At 40.1% G+C, this 14,989-nt stretch overlaps 1 protein-coding gene across 1 annotated transcript in view; it reads left to right on the forward strand.

The window, feature by feature from the left end:
• LOC121314605 (potassium voltage-gated channel subfamily KQT member 3-like) overlaps window positions 1–14,989 on the forward strand; it is a 107,218-nt gene that overhangs the window by 64,701 nt on the left and 27,528 nt on the right. Inside the window, exons 6-9 of the mRNA XM_041248040.1 lie at window positions 1,426–1,536; window positions 6,825–6,920; window positions 10,854–10,948; window positions 11,522–11,548. Coding sequence (XP_041103974.1) covers window positions 1,426–1,536; window positions 6,825–6,920; window positions 10,854–10,948; window positions 11,522–11,548 — 329 coding nt within the window. The remainder of the gene's footprint in view (window positions 1–1,425; window positions 1,537–6,824; window positions 6,921–10,853; window positions 10,949–11,521; window positions 11,549–14,989) is intronic.

The raw sequence follows: 14,989 nt of genomic DNA on the forward strand, positions 1-14,989 counted from the left end.
GGCTGGTTAAAGGCCCTTGGCTTATGCCTCGGGCCTATAGTCACCCCAGACATGGTGTGTGTGTGTGTGTGTGTGTGTGTGTGTGTGTGTGTGTGTGTGTGTGTGTGTGTGTGTGTGTGTGTGTGTGTGTGTGTGTGTGTGTGTGTGTGTGTGTGTGTGTGGTGTGTGTGTGTGTGTGTGTGTGTGTGTGTGTGTGTGTGTGTGTGTGTGTGTGTGTGTGTATATAAGTACCCTTGACGTGCCGGGCCACCAAATTTTATACCTTACACACACACACACACACACATACATATAATTTTTTGGTTTTGCTTTGTTTTGCTTGTCTCCATTCATAACAACCCTTTAAATACAAAGGCTTGAATTATGCTTTGCCATTAAAAATGTCACTATAATAAAATAAGTGGCTGGGTGATTCCAGGGATACATTTCTTTAGCTATAATAAATAATAATAATCTTCATATAGCACCTTTCATAGTGGACCACCATCACAAAGTGTTTTACAAGATACATGATGAGGGTGGGTGAACCATGCATCAGTTGCAGAGTCACTTACAACAAAGTCTCACCTGAAAGATGGAGTACAAGGAGATTAAGTGACTTACACAATGAGTCTGTGGCTGAGATGGGATTTGAACTGGTGACCTTCTGATTACAAGCCTGTTTCTTTAACCACTGGACCAGTATGCCCATCTGCTGAGGCTAATGTTATGTGATAATCTTTCTCTACAGTTTTATAATAGTGGCTTTTTTATGAACTGCAGAAAATGTTTATTGATTCTTGTTAGATTTACTGTCTGCTTGACCAAAAATGACAATTTATTTTTCATAAGGCACATGGTATAAGGTTTCTGGTTTAAATCACAGTTAATGACACTTGATCTATGAATGTAAGGAGCCAATATACAGTTCCAGCAACTTCTTATTTTAACATATGTGAGATGTCTTTGACTTCATCTTGATTTCCCAGCCTGGACTCAAGGACAAATGGCTGTATCCCTGAAACATTATGATTCAGTTCTTTGTTATATTGAGTTACGGCCTCCTCAAAGTTGCAGTGAATTTAATACTGTTGTCTCTTGTCAGAAGAGTCTTTGCTACCCATACATAATGACAGAAGAAAGGAACCAACAGCAAGCATTTTCAAATAATACACTTTCATGTATGTACTCTAGCATGGACAAGAAACAACACAAGTAATGCATTAGAGACACAAATAAACCTTTAATATTGTAACCAATAATTCTCTGTTGGGCAAATTGGTTTATTATGTGTTAAATAACACATTACAATTATCAAGGGGTTCTATATTACTTAATAAGGATAGAAAGTCTACAGTGAAGAATGTACCAGCAAACTTATTATATAATATTTATATTAAATATCTTAATAAGATATTCATCACTGTGTATAAATTATTTTCACAGATAACCCTAACAACTATAGGCTACGGTGACAAAACCCCTAAAACATGGGCAGGTCGTCTCCTAGCCGGAACATTTGCCCTCGTTGGAGTCTCATTCTTTGCACTTCCAGCTGTAAGTGTTGTCTTTTCAACTAAAATGACTTGACATGGATTATTTACTACATTTGAAATGCAGACTATCCCTTTCCAGGTGCCTCCTATATCTTACACTCAGGGCCGGCATCAGCACCCGGGCAACCCGGGCAAGCGCCTGGGGCCCCGACTCCAGAGCGGGGCCCACACACATACAGAAATGAAATTGCAAATATGAGTGAATGTACTATTTCTGCGCCTGATGTCCTACTCAAGCAGCCTTTAGGACTAGAAATGTTTAGTTTTCACTAAACTAAACTGTGTGCATGCAGTGTAGTCAAACTTTTCAGGTCTCCCATTTTTTATTTTCTCTTTTCCTGCTTGCATTCTGTTCCCTTAATCCTGCCTTTTCTCACTACCTACTGGCTTCCGTCCTCCCCAGGTCCTTATAAATCTAAACGCTTTACACTACTTACAACAAGTGACATCACATTTCTGGTATATGAGCAGTTTATTTAAAATTCTGCTGATGACATCTTTTCGTTTGCTGTATTGAACACTTTGAATTGTTGTTTTTTTTCTTTTACTTATTTGTATAATTTCTGAGAAAAAAGGATGAGTTGTACTTCAGGCACAAAGCATTTAAATATCAATGATGAGTGAAATATCAATGACTGTAGTGATAAATTCACAGTGTGTGTGTGCGGTATAATATAATAATATATATATATATATATAATATATATATATATATATATATATATATTACAACTATTCTTGAAGAAAAAATAAAATTCATGTACATATGGGAGGGTGGTGGAATTCACTGGACGCAGACACAAAGTTCAAGGCTTGAACATCCCACTTTATCAATTTCGCCACAAGATGGCACTGCCCTGCTGGCTCATCCAAATACCAACGATGGTAAACAGGGAGCCAATGAAGAGTGCGCACGCACGCACGCACGCACGTACGTACGCACGCACGCACGCACGCACGCACGCACACACACACACACACACACACACACACACACACACACACACACACACAGGTGCGTCAAAATAATAATCCAAACAAAACACGAAAGCAAAAAGAGAAAGTAAAACAAAACTACAAATAAAAGTTGCTGCTCTAGCAGCATTCCCCCACCGTCACTACACGCACGGCTCGGGTCTTCAGCCTGTGCCTGCTCGTTATTCATCTACTATGCCCAAATTTTCCCCGCTGACTACACACCTCCCCCTTGGGACCGCAACTAAAAGTTTTGACTTCCCTGATTTCAGGTTATCTTCCTTTGCCTGGTTTGCTGGTCTGTTCTCCTAGCTCCAGACGCTGGCATTCTGTTTTGGTCTCCATGGTAGCTTTTGACCAGAACTGCCGTTCTTCTAGAAGGGCAGACCTGAGGAAGAGCAGAGCATTATTTTTCTAGGTCGAGTGCCGCTCAAGACCCGCCTCTTGACCACTCAAAGAGAGAGAGAGCACGAGCCCTCTTCTAGCCTCCCCGTGTCACTGCCATGATTAACAGGTGGACCGTTTGTGGCTCCCCAGCTCCCCCTGCAGGATTATGCACGCACCAGAGAGCCAGCTCAGGCCGCGACCTGTTACAGTACACAAAAAGTTTCAATGATTAAACATGAGCCGGTCTCTGAGGTTGTTGAAATCTTGGCCGCCAGTTGGGAGCTGGTCTACGTACTGGGGGAGGTTGCTTGGGAAGCAGACGCACCAGTTCCTCGTCTACTGCAGGACCAAAAGTGTGTCCTAAAGTAATGGAAGCATCCAGTAATGATGCCTTGTCCCCATCCGCTGTACATGCCTGGGACAGCCAGAGCTGAAGTTTTGCAGCTATTAACACACAAGGTTCCTACCCACTCTTGTCCATTGAATTTTGATATACTGTACTGTAATCGCAGTAGTGTGCAATGCAAACGACTGGCAGCTGTAATTGCTATAACAGTATAGCATATTTTACTAGCACCCAAGGGATACCGTTGAACTCACGCAGCAATGTTGCTATGCAACCAATGCATCAACAGTTGCAAATGACTATAACCAGATCCGCTGATAGATCAGGGATGGTACTGTCTTGCCTTGGTTATTTTCAAATACCTGCACTGTGTCTAATCACTATTACAGGACTGTATAGAATGCCTTAACAACACCCACACGGTATTATAGTACAATATACAGTACACACAGTTTCAATGGTACGGTGCCTTGCACGGTATATGATGTGGTGCGCAATGCATGGTTCACACGATATGGTGCATGGGGCACAGTACCCCCATTATGGTATGGTACACGATACATATTGTACTGTGCAACTGGCATGGTAAGGTGTACAAAGCACGGTACAGGACACAATGCATGGTACGGTGCACGGTGGGCAATGCACCGTATATACAGTATGGTACAGTGTATGGAGCACGGTACAGGTGTAAACGGTATGGTTTAGCACCCAATGCACAGTACACACGGTACAGTGAAAACGATATGGTATGGTGTACAAAGCACAATACCCCTGGTATGGTACGGTGTACGGTACAGTGCATGGTACAAAGTACGGTGCACACGGTACGGTACGGTGCAGAGCATGGTACACTACCATTACGGTAACCTCATTCACTAAGAACAGTGGTAGATCAGTGACCTACAGTTACAGAGGAAGCAATATGCAGGGATGCCCACCTGAATATCTTCTGGCACAAGACCGCTGAGGGACTAACAAAACAACCACGGCTGAGTGTACAAAACTTGAAGTAAATTTTAATAAAACACATGAAAACAATCGCAATAAGTGTTAACCCAGGAAAGTTGCCCAGGCAGGAAAACATCTTCATGGTCTTCCTCATCCTGCTCGAGCTCTGCCTCTCCTTTCCCCTCCCCCACAGAAGAGGAAGAAGAGTCGCCGTTCCAGACAATCGGCAGACTCGGAGCAAATGGAAAGATTGTGAATCCAGTAAGGAACTGGTTCACCAACTTCCCAAGTGACCACCTCCAATGCGTGAACACAGCTGCACCCACTACCAGAGGCAATGTTCAGGGCCAGCCGATGGCTCCTCAACACGGAGGTTATAATAGATTCTGATGCCCTGTGCAGAGACAGAAGCTGCAGGCCAAGCCAGAGGCTATATAGCAACTCTAGAATTTTGCTGCCACAGGCCCAGGGCGTTCTGGATTATTGGTGTCAGTGCACCACAAACATATTGGTGCTTATTACCGTTCAGACCAGCTATTCGCTGCAATTCAAGTACGATCCCCCTCCCTTTCGGGGTGTGATGACAACATCAGTCACAGACCCACAGGACGCCACTGTGGTGTCTCAGGAGGTAGCAGCTCTGATGCAAAAACAGGCTATTTGCATGATAGACCCCCTCCAGTTGGAGGAAGGGCTCTACTCCAGGTACTTCCTGGTACCAAAGCGGGATGGTGGCCTCAGACCGATCCTTGACCTCAGACAAGTAAACCTGTATCTGAGGCGAAAGAGGTTCAAAATGTTGACAATGCCACATCCCCATAAAGCCAGCACACAGAATGTACCTGTGGTCTGCCTTTCAGTGAACAGCTTATGAGTTCCGTGTCTTGCCATCTGGCCTCTCCCTAGCTCCACGTGCCTTCTTGAAGTACAGGGAAGCTATCTTGGCCCCATTGAGACTCAGAGACATCAGAGTACTCAGTTATCTGGATAACTTGTTAATTTCTACCCTGTCTCCAGCACAGACAGAGGCCCACATGGAACTGGTCATCGGCCACCTTCAACAGTTGGGCCTGACGGGGAATCATGCGAAGAGCCAGCTCACGCCTTCCCAAACAGCCTAGTATCTTGGAGTGTGCTTGGACTCCGGGTCCATGCTGGCCATTCTGTCGGATAAACAATAAAACAATAAAAAATAATTTAAAGTGGCATTCTTGCTTGCTATCACCTCCACAAAGCAGGTGAGTAAGATGGAGACATTCTCTATAGCAAAAGCCTGCTTAATTTTTACATAGGCCAGGCTAAAGATCACGCTCCGTACCAATCCTGACTTTTTGCCGAAGACTATCTTGGCGTTCTATGTCAACCAATCTGTGGAATTGGAGGCTTTTCATCCACCTCCTTTCCAGTCTGACTGAGAATGGAAACTCCATACACTGTGCCCAGTTATGACCCTGGCATACTACATTCACAGGATGAAAAGTTTGATGCAGTCCGAGCAATTTTTTGTCTGCTATAGAGTGAAGTCCCACGGCCAAGCCCTGTCTAAGCTGCAGTTGCCCAAGTGGATAGCAGGCACATTCAAGATACGTTCCTATGAGCTGGCCAACTTGCACCCTCCAGAAAAGCTCTCTGTCCATTCCACCAGGGGCATGGCAACTTCGTGAGCTTTATTCCAAGACATATGCAATGCCGCAATGTGGGCTACTCCCCATACCTTCACTAGGTTCTACAGACGTAATGTTGTGGATCCTCAAAACCATGGTTTTGAAACTAGAGTGTTAAGGGTCGGCTTCCCAGTCTTTGGTACACTTACCCATTCGGTAATGGTTACATTTTGTACTTGAAAGGGAAAGTTAGGCTATTATCATAACCCTGGTTCTGGGAAATAGAAACATAACCATTAACCTTCAAGGTCACTGCCTCCATGGTTGCAGCAGATTTGAAGAAAAAATGGAGCTGAGATCTGTGAGTGCAGTCCTTTTGATACCTCAGAGGCGGACTCATGACTGCATCACAGGCTCGATGAGCAGCTTTGAGATATAATTCTCCGGATTCAGGTCTTTAGAGGCAAGTATCCATTCAGTAATAGTTACATTTATATTTCAGGGAACCAGGGTTATGATAATAACCTAACGTTTCTTATTGTTTCACGTGACGATTTACTTTGTTTGACATGATTTATTTTTAGGTTAAACAAATTATCATTTAGGTTAAACATATTATCATGATTGATAATAAATCATATAAATTATTGTGGAAATTAATTACTGTAGTTGTACTGTAGCAATAATATGCTTGTGCTTTTCTTTTTTTTTTTTTTTTTTTTGTAGTTTTATTATACACACCAGATTTACAGTGCTTTGGATTTACACAAATGTGATGAAACAGGAGTAAGTTGCACTAGTTACTATCAAGCACCATACTTCACAAACATGAAGTTAGGGTTATGATTCAGTATGGTATGGTATTCAGTAGGTTGTATATTGAACAATTTGAAAGACAGCCACTAAGAAACTATTTGTACATATTTGTCATTAACATACCTTAAGTATCACACTTTAGTTAGCCCTGTTTTAAAAATCCCATTCTCAGTGAATACTTTTTCCATCTCTTTCTTTTATTTTTTCCAGGGGATTCTAGGCTCAGGGTTGGCTTTAAAAGTCCAGGAGCAGCATCGGCAGAAACACTTTGAGAAGCGCAGGCACCCAGCAGCAGTTCTGATACAGGTTTGGAAAGTTCTCATTTAAATTGTCCAGTAAGTCTAGTGCTAAAACATTCTGAAACATGCTGTACTACTGAGCAGAATTTATGGTTCTTAGCCAGACTTGTTAAGATTTATTATAATCATTGACAAAAAGAAACTGTTGTTTTTGTGTGTGTGTCATTACCTTTCAAAGTAAAACTAAACCTGTGTCTGCCATCTAGTGTACATTATCATAAACACAGCAAAGTAGGGCTTAATTAAGTGGTGGCCAATATATGAAACACTGCGATCCATTTTGGTGGATCTCAACGGGCTCCGCGATCCACCAGTAAGCTATGACCAATAATTATTAACAGGATTTAATAAAAAGTGTCCAATACGTAAGATAGCAATTATAAAACAAAAACATAACAAACACACAATCAAAGCATTTTTTATATTGAACATAGGTAGTTATAAAACAGATACTTACCAGCACCAGACCAGAGTCTTGAAACCTGGTGTAGGCAGGATTCTACGCTTACTTTTTTTTAGGCACATGTGCGCCTCAGTTAAGAAATGTAGGCACGTACGGGGTACACAGTGAAATAAAATTTTGCTCAAATTTATTTTTTGAATATCTACAGGTCTTCTTTTCCTTTCTTTCTTACATAACATTTGACAGTTCAATACTTTTGCATTAACAAAATTATAATGGAGAACTTTGTTTTTAACTGCCTGGTAGCATCTTCCTCAGAAAGTGCTACTTGCCTGTTTATGGTAGTGGGATGGTCTGGCTGACGTTTCTGGATGTATGCCTGTGGCAAAGTGGTTTGCAGTTTGCATGGGTAGAGGTGATGCAGTGTTCAAGCGAATGACAAACAACAAAGTTACTGGTGAAATGATGATTTCCATTACATGGGAGTAGATGTTGAACTTCATGCTGATTTGAACTCGGCTCTCGCCAAGATAAGCACCAACTAAAACGTAGCTTTACAGTAAACTAACGTGATCCATTTGCGTTGCATTCCATCTGATGATGTAGATAGCCTTCTGTCTAGTGTTGTTTGCTAAAGTGTAATGCTAGCTCCAGGGATCAGCTTATTTTGCCTCCCCAGCGCATCAGCACACACAACGGCTGCAATGCTGGCTCCGGGGATCAACCCAGTGCGATCTCCCCAGTGCATCAGCATGACAATTGTCTGGATTGAGCTAAGTAAGGTACATCTCTGGGGTCTTCAAGTGGGCACCTTCCGTCCTCAGTGTTTCTTCTAACCCACAACACCTCAAGAGGGCTCATCAGTGATTCTGGCATCCCAGTATCACCCCCCCCCCCCCCCCCACTCAGCTCAGCCCAGCTAACTTACCCGTATATCAGCATGGCTTTCTTTCTATTGGGCTTGAGATCTCCATCCAGAATCTTTCCGTCTCAACCACAGCCAGTTGCTGCTTCAGATAAGTTCTTCACTGTGCGATGCAACTCTTGGCCACTGAACCCGACATCTCTGAGAAATCAGATTGTAGAGTGTGCCAAAATCCTCGACAACCCACCTCCACTGGGTAAATTTGGACTCTCCATCCTCGCTGTTCCGCTTCAGTAGCTAGTTGAGCATACCGATGTTTCTTCCTCTCATACGCCTCATCCACACCATCCTCCCATGGTGCTGTTAACTCTACCAGATGAACAAGGCATGCTGATCCAGACCACAGGACAATGTCTGGTCGAAAGTTAGCGGTGACAATCTCAGGTGGAAAAATAAGCTGTTGACCAACATCTGCCAGCATCTTCCAGTCTCTAACAGCTTCCAGTTGTCCTGGGCAAGTCTTGGTTTTAACACCTTTTCTTGGTGGTTGCTCTCCTGGATGGAGGAATATTGTCTTTTGTGTGTAATGCTTTGGTGGAACTGGTAGCAACTTATTGGTCAGGTTACGCTTGTCTTCCAATGCTAAGGCCAAACATCGCAGCACCTGGTCATGGAGCCAAGTAAACCGTCCTTGGCTAAGACCCACCTTACATCCTGTCAAAATGTGCCTTAATGTTGCAGGTGATGAACACAAAGGACATGAGGGATCCTCACCCACCCAGAGGTTTAGGTTCTGTGGTGATGGGAGAACATCATGTGTTGATCTGATAAGGAAACTGATCCTGCTCTGTTCCAAGGCTCTATTTTCATATAAATAGTATATAATGCACTACTTCAGAACATATATAATACTATAATACAATAAGCTATTTACATAACATATTTATTTAGCCTACATACCTGGCAGCTTTCTAATCTTTACAGTCCACACACAATACATGCTTCTCCACTTTCCCTGAGCATTTACCCACACTGCCTTTCCACAGCCGCCGCAGACATCCAAACTTTTGTTGTCATTACATTTTGCAACCTGGCACTGTTTCCTCTTGTGTGTGGGTGCAGTGGCTGCAGCGCTGCCAGAAGGGGCATCTGTCTCTGTCCTTTTCTGATCCATATGTGCTTGCTGAAGCTCCATGGCTAACTGCAAGATGAACTCTCTCCTGTTGCAGTTTTCCCCAGTACATTCCTTGTAAAAAACATATGCATTGATTTCTGCCAGGTCCAAAATGTTACAAAATACAGCCACAGGCCACCGACGAGACCCACCTTTGATTGAATACTGTCATGTCGTCTGGTCCAGCACATGCACAACGAGCTTTGTGGCATTGCAGTATTCCACTGTCTCAGGCTTTTTTTTTGCCATCGGTTCCGATCGCCACTGTTTTGTGCATTGAGCTGAGAATGAACCTGCAATGCTTTTTCAAGAACTCAAAGAATGGACAGGTAGACTTCACTTGATCACAGGACTGATTGTATTGAAAAGGACAGGTGATTGTATCGAAAAGGACAGCCATGATTATAGGCTATATTTGATAAGTATTGAAATGTATTGAAATAGCCGGTTAAAATCACAGATTTAGACGCTTCTAGGTAAATGTGCTTATAATCATCAAGTTCTTGCTAATATAAGGCTCAAACGCTGTCCCAGTATATTTAATATATATACTTAGGAAAAGTCACGAACAGACAATGCAGAGTAATTTAAAATTTAAAACCTAAAACATTCAACTTGACCGGTTTGGTGCTTCTAGTGTTAATAGTGAGCAGTGGACACCAATAAACTCAATTCACAGAGAACATTATGATTGAGCTATGAGCGTTTTCCAAATGGGAGGGTTTGATTTTTTTATACTTTCAGCTGAGAAAAAAAATTGTTTGTTTTTTATAGTCAACTTTTAGGAATTTCTAGTCGCACACGTGCGCCTAAATTAAAATATACGTTCGCACAAGCGTTTTTTTTATTCTCATATGCAGAAACTGTCTGGATATTTTCATCTGTGCTACTGAGCGACACAGACACAAAAACTGTTGCATGCTTATGGTAGTGCTTGTTCTGATTTGTCCCAAGATCCACCAATTTTTTTTTTTGTTTTTTGCGATTTGGCCACCACTGGCTTAATTGAATACAATTGCGGAGAGGCCACTGTCCATACATTATCTGTACTGTTAGAATGATCTGTCTCAAAGACTAAAAATGTTATATAAAAAGTCACCTAAGATTCCTACAATACAGTCAATCCATTTTAATATCACTTCAAGGGGAGTTCACTAACAAGCTGTCAAAATAAGCATTAAAACATAACAAATACATGTGCTGTGTATTTTACATATACTGTACATGTACACTACAACACATTGTAATAATTAAACCAGAGTATGAAAAAAAAACAAAATGATATTATCAGCTGTCAATCTAGGAAATTACAATGTGGTAATATTAAGAAGTGGGTGACATTAACAGGATTGATATTGAGAAGGTTTGACATTATATTTGAACTGCTATCTATGCTAATATATTACGTGTATAAGGAGTTTTGAATCTAAAGCATTCCATTAGATTACATATATTAATGGAAACTAACCCATGTTGTTTAATATATATTTTTTTGTAGTCTGCATGGAGGTATTATGCCACCAACCCCAGCAGAAATGATCTTATTGCCACCTGGAGATTTTATGAGACCATCATATCACTACCCTGTTTCAGGCATGTAAAACTGTTAAAGACTTTTAATATTTTTTATTATAATTTTTGTTGCATTCATTTATTTGTATTCCTTCTTCTTTTTTTTTTTTTTTTCACATTTATATTTATTTTATTTTTCTCGTGTATCTTGTGATATTCAGTCTGCATGGTCTCATTATGCTGCTGCTAAGAATTCAGTTTCCATAGAAATCGGGATGCCACCAGCATAATAAAGGTAAAAAGGATCACACCTACTATGTTGTGTATTTTATTTCCATTACTGGTATCTGCATTATTTCAGTTTGTTATCAAGTATGATGTTTTTTCAAAGCATTCATTCTGTGCCAGTGCTTGTGCAGGGGGCATCATTTAAATATCCTTATCTACTAGAACACCATTGTCACACATTTGTATTGCTTTCATTTACTATATCTGTCCTTCAAGTTATCACAATCTAACATATAAAAATGTAGTTTTATTTCAGTGTTTTTTCTTCATTCTTAAAATGTCACACACTTTTATTGTACATGTGTAATAAGTCATATTATAAAAAAACTGTTACTAATAATGTTTTGTTTCTTTTTATATTTAAAGAAAGGATCAACTTGAAGGAGTTTCCAGGTATGTTTGTATTTAAAGGGAGGTGGGGGAGTTGCATATTTCACTAACCAATGATTAATCATCAAATATACCGCTACATACAATTCAAGAAAGCCCCTTTAAGGGCCATATTCCAAAGATATTATAGTTAGTGATGAATGCTACAGTTTGCATAATTTTGTTTAAAAGATATGATTAGATTTGGGGAATGGGGGTGACCATTGCTCCATTTCACATGAAATTACATAATTTAATTGTTCCTAAGTAATGGTATAAAAATTAGTTTTATTATCTTATTTATAGCTCTGACCTTAACCCTAAATCATATTAACAGGTATGACCGTGAAATTGAGAAAATTATAACTTATTACCACAATTACTTCTGTACAGTTATTGCCCCATTAATATACAGTACAGATTCTCCTTCAAATGTCCTAGACATTTTCTGTAGAAACAAAATGCTTGGAGCCACTTTAGCGACCCAATGGCATATTCTGAGAACCCAGTGGATCTCCAAAAGTGCTTGCTAGTTATGTTCCTTCTCTGTGTTGCGTAGGGTTATTTCACAGAGTTTCATAGGTGTTTCATAATGTCTTTTCAAGTGTTACTTTCCAGTAAGGGTGTGAAGACAAACAACATGCTTTCTCAACCAAATTAAGGCCAAGAGTGAGCATGATAGAAAAAGCTGTCGTGGAGAGTTAAGCAGCTTCTACGCAGCCTCCCCAAGGCAGTCCTGCAATGGACAGCTGATAAACAGGAACATGTGGTCATTAATAATAATTAAAAAATAATTGAAAACCCAGCATTTCTCATATGACCATACATCACAGTTTAATAACCTTTCCCCATTTACAGTGATTTCACTTTTATGAGCCATTCGTGCTTCTTGGTCCAAGCTTCTGCAAAATATTTAGGTATTATGGCAAAATCTTAATCAGTTTTACTTTAATTTAATTTTCTTGTATTTTCCTGTTTTATTACATATGTACTGACAAATAATACTGGGAAATGTAACTCTGCTTTCCATATTAATGTAGTCCTTTCAGAAATAAGCAGTAAGTGGGACAATATATATTGTATATTTCTGGACAGTGTCCTGCTAATAAACAAAAAAACACAAGTCATGATGTTTGACTCACACCTTAAACAACCCAGCAGCCCTGGTCTTTTCTCTTTCTTTTTTGCAGATTTTTCATTCTTGGCCCTCAAATAAGCAATTTGGACAGTTTAAAAAAAACACACTTTTTTTATTGTTATGAAAAACGGAAATATATTATTTCAATAGAACTTAAATAAAAATGTGTTTACAATTGTAGCATTATAATAATATAAATAACAAAATATACTTTTTTTCCCCAATGGCAGCATTATATAAGTGTGTGTGTGTATATTATATTATATATATATATATATATATATATATATATATATATATATATATATATATATATATATATATATACAGTACTGGTGCAAAAGTTTTAGACAGGTGTGAAAAAATGCTGTAAAGTAAGAATGCTTTCAAAATAGACATGTTAATAGTTTATATTTAACAATTAACAAAATGCAAAGTGAGAGAACAGAAGAAAAATCTAAATCAAATCCATATTTGGTGTGACCACCCTTTGCCTTCAAAACAGCATCAGTTCTTCTAGGTACACTTGCACACAGTTTTTGAAGGAACTCAGCAGGTAGGTTGGCCCAAACATCTTGGAGAACTAACCACAGTTCTTCTGTGGATGTAGGCAGCCTCAGTTGCTTCTCTCTCTTCATGTAGTCCCAGACAGACTTGATTATGTTGAGATCAGGGCTGTGTGAGGGCCATACCCTCACTTCTAGGAGTCCTTGTTCTTCTTTATGCTGAAGGTAGTTCTTAATGACTTTCGCTGTATGTTTGGGGTCGTTGTCATGCTGCAGAATACATTTGGGGCCAATCAGATGCCTCCCTGATGGTAATGCATGATGGATAAGTATCTGCCTGTACTTCTCAGCATTGAGAAGACCATTAATTCTGACCAAATCTCCAACTCCATTTGCAGAAATGCAGCCCCAAACTTGTAAGGAACCTCCACCATGCTTCACTGTTGCCTGCAGACACTCATTCGTGTACCACTCTCCAGCCCTTCGGTGAACAAACTGCCTTCTACTACAGCCAGATATTTCAAATTTTGACTCATCAGTCCAGAACACCTGCTGCTATTTTTCTGCACCCAGTTCCCGTGTTTTTGTGCATAGTTGAGTCGCTTGGCCTTGTTTCGCAAGTCTTCCATGAAGGGCACTTCTGACCAGACTTCTCCGGACAGTAGATGGGTGTACCAGGGTCCCACTGTTTTCTGCAAATTCTGAGCTGATGGCACTGCTGGACATCAGTGCGAAGGGAAGTGAGCATGATGTGTCTCATCTGCTGCAGTAAGTTTCCTTGGCCGACCACTGCGTCTACGGTCCTCAACGTTGCCCGTTTCTTTGTGCTTCTTCAAAAGAGCTTGGACAGCACATCTGGAAACCCCTGTCTGCCTTTAAATTTCTGCCTGGGAGAGACCTTGCTGATGCAGTATAACTACCTTGTGTCTTGTTGCTGTGCTCAGTGTTGCCATGGTGTATGACTTTTGACAGTAAACTGTCTTCAGCAACCTCACCTTGTTAGCTGAGTTTGACTGTTTCTCACCCAGTTTTATTCCTCCTACACAGCTGTTTCTGTTTCAGTTAATGATTGTGTTTCAACCTACATATTGAATTGATGATCATTAGCAACTGTTTGGTATAATTGTTTAATCATACACCTGACTATATGCCTACAAAATCCCTGACTTTGTGCAAGTGTACCTAGAAGAATTGATGCTGTTTTGAAGGCAAAGGGTGGTCACACCAAATATGGATTTGATGTAGATTGTTCTTCTGTTCACTCACTTTGCATTTAGTTAATTGATAAATATAATCTATTAACATGTCTATTTTTTAAAGCATTCTTACTTTATAGCATTTTTTCACACCTGCCTAAAACTTTTGCACAGTACTGCATATATATCATATTATCTATATATATATTATAATATCATATAATATATTATATCAATATATATATATTAATATTACAATTGCAGCATTATAATAACATAATTGTGCAGGCATATCACTTTTTTAAAATTATTTTTTATGCTATAGATTTCAAAGGTGACACCCTTCAAACTCTCATCAATGTTAACGTTTCTATCTAGCACATACATCAGAAAACTTGCGATCACATCATATACGGTATCTTCCACTGTTTGAGGTACTGTAGATTGCTATTATGTGCATTATTATTTGTTATCAGTGCAATCAACTAGTACCAATCCTGAAAAAGCTTCCTCACAACCCCCTGTAACACCAACAAAGAAATAAAACCCTTGTCTCATTCTCTGTAGATACAGGCGTCCATTTTTCACTCACAGCTGTGTTATTAAAATAAGAATAAAGGTTATA

This window comes from Polyodon spathula, chromosome 4, assembly GCF_017654505.1.
Source record: "Polyodon spathula isolate WHYD16114869_AA chromosome 4, ASM1765450v1, whole genome shotgun sequence".
Taxonomy (NCBI): domain Eukaryota; kingdom Metazoa; phylum Chordata; class Actinopteri; order Acipenseriformes; family Polyodontidae; genus Polyodon; species Polyodon spathula.